Below are 6,704 nucleotides of genomic sequence, written 5' to 3'. Positions count from 1 at the left end.
TTTCTTAACGAATTCGCCGAACACGAGCTGTTCGCGAACGACAATTTTCACTGACATCCCTAATATTAATATATATAAATAATATTCTATTATATATTAAATTTATCAAATTTAATTTTTTTAAATATTATAAATTATATATATATAATTATTTTAAATTATTTTATACTTCGAATAATAATGATTCGAACACGAACGAACGCATCACTATTCGTGTTTGGTTCATTTAACTAACCGAATGAAAAAAAATTGTTCACGTTCGTTTCGTTTACTTATCGAACGAATTTAACACGAACTCATTGACGAACCAAACACGAACAACGAGCTTTTTTGACAGCCCTAGCCATGGGAGGAGCAGCCGTGCAGGATTTATTGGAGAGCAGGTCGGGCGAGCAGGTGAGGCGAGGATTTTGGTCTTCGGTTGAGAGTGGGAGGCGAGGGTTTTGAGAGAGCGAGGATGGTGAACCGAATGACTGTTCGGTCGGGCGAGGAAAAGAGGAGGCGTGATTGAGGAGAGCGGGAGGAAGGAGCTAGCGAGTGTTTTTGGCGCGGAGGGAGGAGACACGAGGAAGAGGGCTTCAGTCAGAAGGGAGGTGAACGGGAGAGACGAGTTATTGCCTCGGAGGAGCAGGACATGCCCCGAATTAGTATAGCCAAAGTTTTCGAGCGAACCGTTAATTGGAGCATTGACGGGGAATTGAATGATTCCTTTGATGTAAATGATTCAATTGGAAAAGAATAACAACAAATTATCTTATGGTTTTAAAATGCTCCATTTGAATTTTAAAAATTTGAAATTCTGTGAGCTGGTGATTAGCCCGAACCGACCCCGAGTCAAACTTGGGTTGCCCCGAGCCTGCGTCCCGCAAAAAAAAATGTGCATGAATTTCGGTGCACTTTTTGCGCGCGCGTAATCTTAGCAATATAGGTGTTCTTCAGGGCTAAAATTGACATTCCAGACGCGTCAGCGCGGTCTGTGTCATCATCTGGGTCGTTTAGACAAGTTCGCCGACGGTTGGGCCAAAAATGTGTCAACTTCGTGTGTGGTGTAGTGAGTGTGCTGCTGAGTCACAGAGAGTTCACCTAAGGCCGTCTGATCCTGTAGGAACTCATTTTCGAGCCCTCTACATGTTAGCTCTTAGCCCTTGCAACTAAGAGTTGAGTGCTTGGGACTACTCATGCGAGGTCTGCACAACAATGAGTCAAAAAGTAGTTCAAAGTTCTATGGGAGGTGGACTCTATTACTAGTCCGCTAGAATGATCAATAAAGAACTTATAAAACTAGATCCTGGGTTCTAAGAGTAGGAGACTAAGACCTCACTGAAAATGAGGTCAACGATTACGTGTGTACTGAGAATAAGAATGATGATGAAGTTTGAAATAAAGATTTTTTTAGGGAGAGGAAGGAGGTGGCTGTTGTTTAAAGAAAAAATAGTGACAAATTGAAATTATTACTCCAAAACCACATCCAGCTCATTGTTGGCGGGCTTATATAAAGCCTTACAGGTTACAATATTTACAAATAAATTTTCATACTTCATCTATTTACAAATATGACCCTACATTAGATATAAATCTCAACACTTCCCCTCAAGATAGGCAAATAATATTTCACTAAGCCCATCTTGGCACAGAACCAAGATAAATTTAATGAGCCTTTTAGTTAGGCAGTCAACCACTTGCTCTTCAGTTGGCTCTTCAGTTGCTACATGACATAGCTCCAATAGTCTATTGTTCAGCTTTTCCTTGATGAAGAACCTATCAATCTCCACATGTTTTCTTCTAGCATGTTGCTCCGGGTTGTTTGCAATGTTGATTGCTGACTTTTTGTCACGCCAAAACTTCATTTGAGTACCCTAATTCACTTTGAGTTCAACCAACAAGGCTTTTAACCACATCATCTCAGTAACTCCTAATCCGATGGCCTTGTATTCTGCCTCTTCTGTTGATCTTACTACAACTGACTATTTCTTGCTCTTTCACGAGAAGCTTCTCAATGACATGTATCAATGCCACAGATCTCTAGAAGAACAAAATCAATGCCTTAGAACTGCTCTAACTGTCGTGAGTCGATTTGTAGGCACTAGATTTTCTATGTGCAACATCGAAGTATTGATTGCTCGGTAACATTGCAGGTGGACTGTTAAATTAGTGCCCCAATGCTTGTTGAAGTCGAACTTCTGCACCTTAAACATGGTAAAAGGCACTTATGAACCATATAGGAGATTCCATTGCACCTCTTAGATATATTAAAGGGAGCGTCTTGGTGCCCCCAAGCCTGACACAAAGTCGCCAGATGCTCAGTGTGACGTCGAATCTTAGAGAGGGAGGGGGGGATGTCATGGCGCCCTATGCCTAGTGTAAAGACGCTAGTCACTTGGGTTTGTGGTCAGTGTTGGACGCTATTTGGCGCCTAGGCGCCAGCCCACTCGAGCCTTTTCTTTTATGTTGAATGGCTCAATTTGGATCCCAGCTTCCATCTACTTTGGTCCAATAGTTGTTAAGGCCTCTTTGAAACTTTCATAACTACACGAACATTGCAAATTACAAGAAAATATCTAGAAAAGTATAAAAAGAAATAAATAATAGATAATTTTGAAAGAAAACTTAGATAGTTATTTCACATAATTCACACATATCACCTCCTACTCGACCACCACCTTCCACTCAGCAAAGCACCTCCCTCTCATACACCACTAGCCTCCTCCGATGAGACAGACCCCTCTGAATCAAGATACCTTTGAATGGGTATGCATTGAGCTAGAGGATACTTATAAGTTATTCTTTACATTATAATAAGTTTGATGATCTTTTTGAAATTCTATGCCACTAATATTTCTATTTCAGGTTCTATCTATCAAAGCCACTCGTAACACACATCATGGAGATCATCAAAAGTAGGTATGTGCTTCATATCTCTACTGGAAGCTAATCTTGTTAGCAACTCGAGGTGCGTGGTTCAGGGAGTTTGGATCATTTCATTTGAATTAGAATTATACTTTCATATTACTTTGTTATACTAATAAATATGACATAGTTTTTAATTTTAGAGGTCCTTCTACTAACTGTTGGAGCGTCACCAACGGATTTACCTCATTTTTTAGGTTTGGGACAGACATCAGTTGGGTGACATATTCAATACACCCCGTAGGAAGGGGGAGTGGCAGCCAATATCACGCCGGCGGCTAAGCGCCTAATGGTTGGTGCCTAGGCGCCAACCTCTTGGGTTGTCAGGCTGAGACTGACATCTAGGCCCCCAGGGGTGGCGCCTAGGCGCCAGTCTCTTCTTAACTCCTTTGCTCCAAGTCTCTTCCGCATTATTCCAAGTTTTTTCCACATTGCTCCACATCCAACACCTATTGAACTTGCAGGAAAAAACAATAAAATAAATTTCTTTAAAGTGCAATTTCATCCATAAAAATGTGTAAAACATTTAGAAATTTAAGCGTTCTCTTCGACAAATCAACATACATAGATCTAAAATACACGAAATTTAAGAAGATATAAACTTTAATTTTATTAAAAGAAAAAAAAAATAGTTAAGACAATAAAATTGATCGCAAGCAAAATTACGCATACCATGTACTTGAGGAAGGACTTTCCCCTTTTAAAGAGTATCACTTTAAAGTGCCTTAATTTCATGATATGACTCTCCATATCCATCTCCATATTGATAGAGGATTTGTCTTGTTCTTGTTACATTAACCAAAGCTTCAGTAAAAGACTAAATAAAATTTTGAAGATTTAGTGTGCTCTTGATTCAAGTTCTTCTAATAATTTCTTATCAGAAATCTATTATTATTTGGGGCATATGTTTCTGAAACATTTTTTTCTTTTATGTAAAATTGAATTGATTTCGAGGCATCTCTTCTTTGGCACAAACAATATTTCTTAAAAGGAAAAAGTAGTTCACTACAAGAATTATAATATTGAAAATATTCATTTTGTTAAATGTTATATGGGTAAAAATATTGATGGTAATTTTGTTAAATGTTATAAGGGTAAATTTTTTTGTCATTATGGTTTTAACATTAAGCTTCAAACTATAAGAATTTCAATGATTTCTATAATCTTCTTATGAGTTTCCTTTAGTTATTTATTTTTTGTAACATTAGATGAAATAATGGAAAATAATTATTAGCATTTATTTAAATTTTTGGGGGCAACATACATAACAAGATCTAAAAGACAGTAAATTTTAAACCAATAAAATTTGCATACACAAAATAGTAGCACACAAATACTAAATAAATATATTTAAGTGATTGGAAAGCAAGTTCAAGCATAACTAAATTACACACAACATAAACTGGGTAAATGAATCCTTTTTTTTTAAGCGCATCACTTTTGAAATGGAATTGGCTCAATTATTACACATTTGATATGATCCTTAGTTTCACTATTTGACTCTGCATATCCATCGCGATCATTGTAGAAGTACATTGCTGTTCTTGGTACATCTAATAAAGTTTTTTCTGAAAGGCTCCAAGAATTTTGAAAATATTCTATGTTCCCGATTTAATTTCTTCCAATAATTTTTTATTAAACATTTAATATAATCTCGAGCAGTATGTTCTGAAACATTTTTCTCATTCATATAACATTGAATTGATTTTGGAACGTCTCCTCTTTTGATCTCCTCCTGTAATAAGCTTACAAGTAGAATTATGTCATGAACATGTAATTTATACAATAATATAATATCAAGTAAAACAAAATATTACTTCTATAAGCTTATATATGAAAGAAATACTTCTATTTACCGTTGATGTTCCCAAATCATCATACAGTCGTAAAAGCATGCATGAATGGCGAACGACAGGTGGATAGAACTCCAAACTGTTAAGAGCTTCAATTGTCAATTCATCACTCAGACAATATGTTGCAGTTAGTGAACATATTCTTGATATTGTAACCCAAGCGTTATCCAAGTACTCATTTAATGTTGGAGTGCATCCACTGCGATACCACCTTGCTTCAACTAAGTATGCCTTGCATAAATCTACCCACTAAAGTGCAATCATAATTTATTTTGGTTAGAAAAATATGCTTAACAAATCATCTTTTTTTTACTATGTTATATTGTAAGACTATTTTTATATAAAAATAAGAATAAAAAGAAGAAGCTTGAATCTATTTTAAAATTTAAATGACATAAGCTAATTAAAATATATGTTGTATTACCACTCTCTTTAAGCATGGAAGAATATCCAACTCCTTTCCCATTGAGTATGAGACAACAATCTCATTAATTGTGCTGAAAAGCGCAATCAAACATTTCTTCATGTAATTTGGAAGTTGTTGACTTGCATCTATTTTCCATCTAAGAGCTCGAAGGTAATGTTATAATAAGTTAGTAAATTGAGAACATATTAAGTAAATATATTTTATTGCATTCAATGATTATTTCATGTCTATAATTTATGAATATCTGATAACCATGCTACTTAAAACAACTTATGCATATTATTAATCTTTTTTTGTGTTTCCTTACTTTTCAACGACATTTGTAAAGAGTTCTAGTTCATCTAAGGCACCATAGACATCATAAATATCATCAATTGTTGCTACGAGACTAATTATTTTGGTGATAGCTTTTCTGCTTATCCCAAATTCAGGCTGAAAAGTAAATCCCACGGCCCAAAAGTAATTCTCCACAAGTCTATCCCTTATAAAGTTAAGCTCTGTACAAGCAAGACCAAGATTTTTCCACCACCTAAGGATAAAAAAGAGATGTATTAATACTTCTTGAAATAATTATGAAAAGAATTGCATATGTACATATAAAAGGAAACACATATTACATGGACATTTCTTGAAGCTCTGTCTTATAGATGCTCTGCACTATGTTGAAGTCTAGCTTAGCCAACTCAAGCAATGTGGGATTAAAATTCTCTCGTCTACCATATGCATCAATAAACCACCTAGTATGTATCCTTAGCATTCTCCAATGCAAGGGTATCTCCAAGGCATGATCTATTTCTTCAACAAGCTGTGGACATAATAAAGATCTATCAAGACATATTAAATGCTCCATTGCAATTTTTCCTGCTTCATCTAGTTCTTCTTCTCCTTCAATACTATGGTAGGAGGCCTCATATAAGCTGAGCATTCCTTTGACATCATGTTGATTATATGGATTGAAGATTTCTCTTTTTTTATTAAAGCAGCTAATAAGATCTTTTACTCTGCCAATCGGTTGAAAAACATTTTAGTAACACTTTTTGCTAAGATGACTTAAAAATGATACAATAATTAAAGTTAATTAGAGGCAATTGTTTGGTTCATTAAAATTTGACTTCATTTTTCTAAATATCCACATATTAGGCTACCTAACTTATAATTAAAACTAATTAAAAATATTAACTATCAACATTCTAAATTAGATTATATTAGTTTTAAATTAAACATATATATTTGCCTTAATAATATTTTCATATTTATTTAGTCTATTAAATGGATTTACAAATATGTTTTTTTTATAACTTCTAGGATCGGAGCCTATTAAAAATATTTTAGTACTAGAATAAAGACACAAGATTAATATGATGCGTTCAACTTTAGAAGCCATTTGGTTACCTTGGGGTTTGGGTGTTGGAGGACTTGATTGTGGGAGAGACTATGCTCTCTTGTCAAGCACCACGCGGTTAGCTCTGTGATATGATGTGTTCCTTTTTTGTGACGTGCTCTTCTTCTTGTTGAAG

At 35.2% G+C, this 6,704-nt stretch overlaps 1 protein-coding gene across 1 annotated transcript in view; it reads right to left on the bottom strand.

Moving 5' to 3' along the window:
* The window catches only part of LOC110031553 (terpene synthase 10-like), a 20,211-nt gene extending 14,099 nt beyond the window's left edge, over positions 1 to 6,112 (bottom strand). Inside the window, exons 1-2 of the mRNA XM_020734801.1 lie at positions 5,805 to 6,112; positions 5,495 to 5,716 (exon numbers count right to left, since the gene is read on the bottom strand). Coding sequence (XP_020590460.1) covers positions 5,495 to 5,716; positions 5,805 to 6,112 — 530 coding nt within the window. The remainder of the gene's footprint in view (positions 1 to 5,494; positions 5,717 to 5,804) is intronic.
* Between the last annotated feature and the right edge of the window lie 592 nt (positions 6,113 to 6,704).

Source organism: Phalaenopsis equestris, unplaced genomic scaffold (assembly GCF_001263595.1).
Source record: "Phalaenopsis equestris unplaced genomic scaffold, ASM126359v1 Scaffold000840, whole genome shotgun sequence".
Taxonomy (NCBI): Eukaryota; Viridiplantae; Streptophyta; class Magnoliopsida; order Asparagales; family Orchidaceae; genus Phalaenopsis; species Phalaenopsis equestris.
This window is presented reverse-complemented; position numbering and strand designations above follow the sequence as displayed.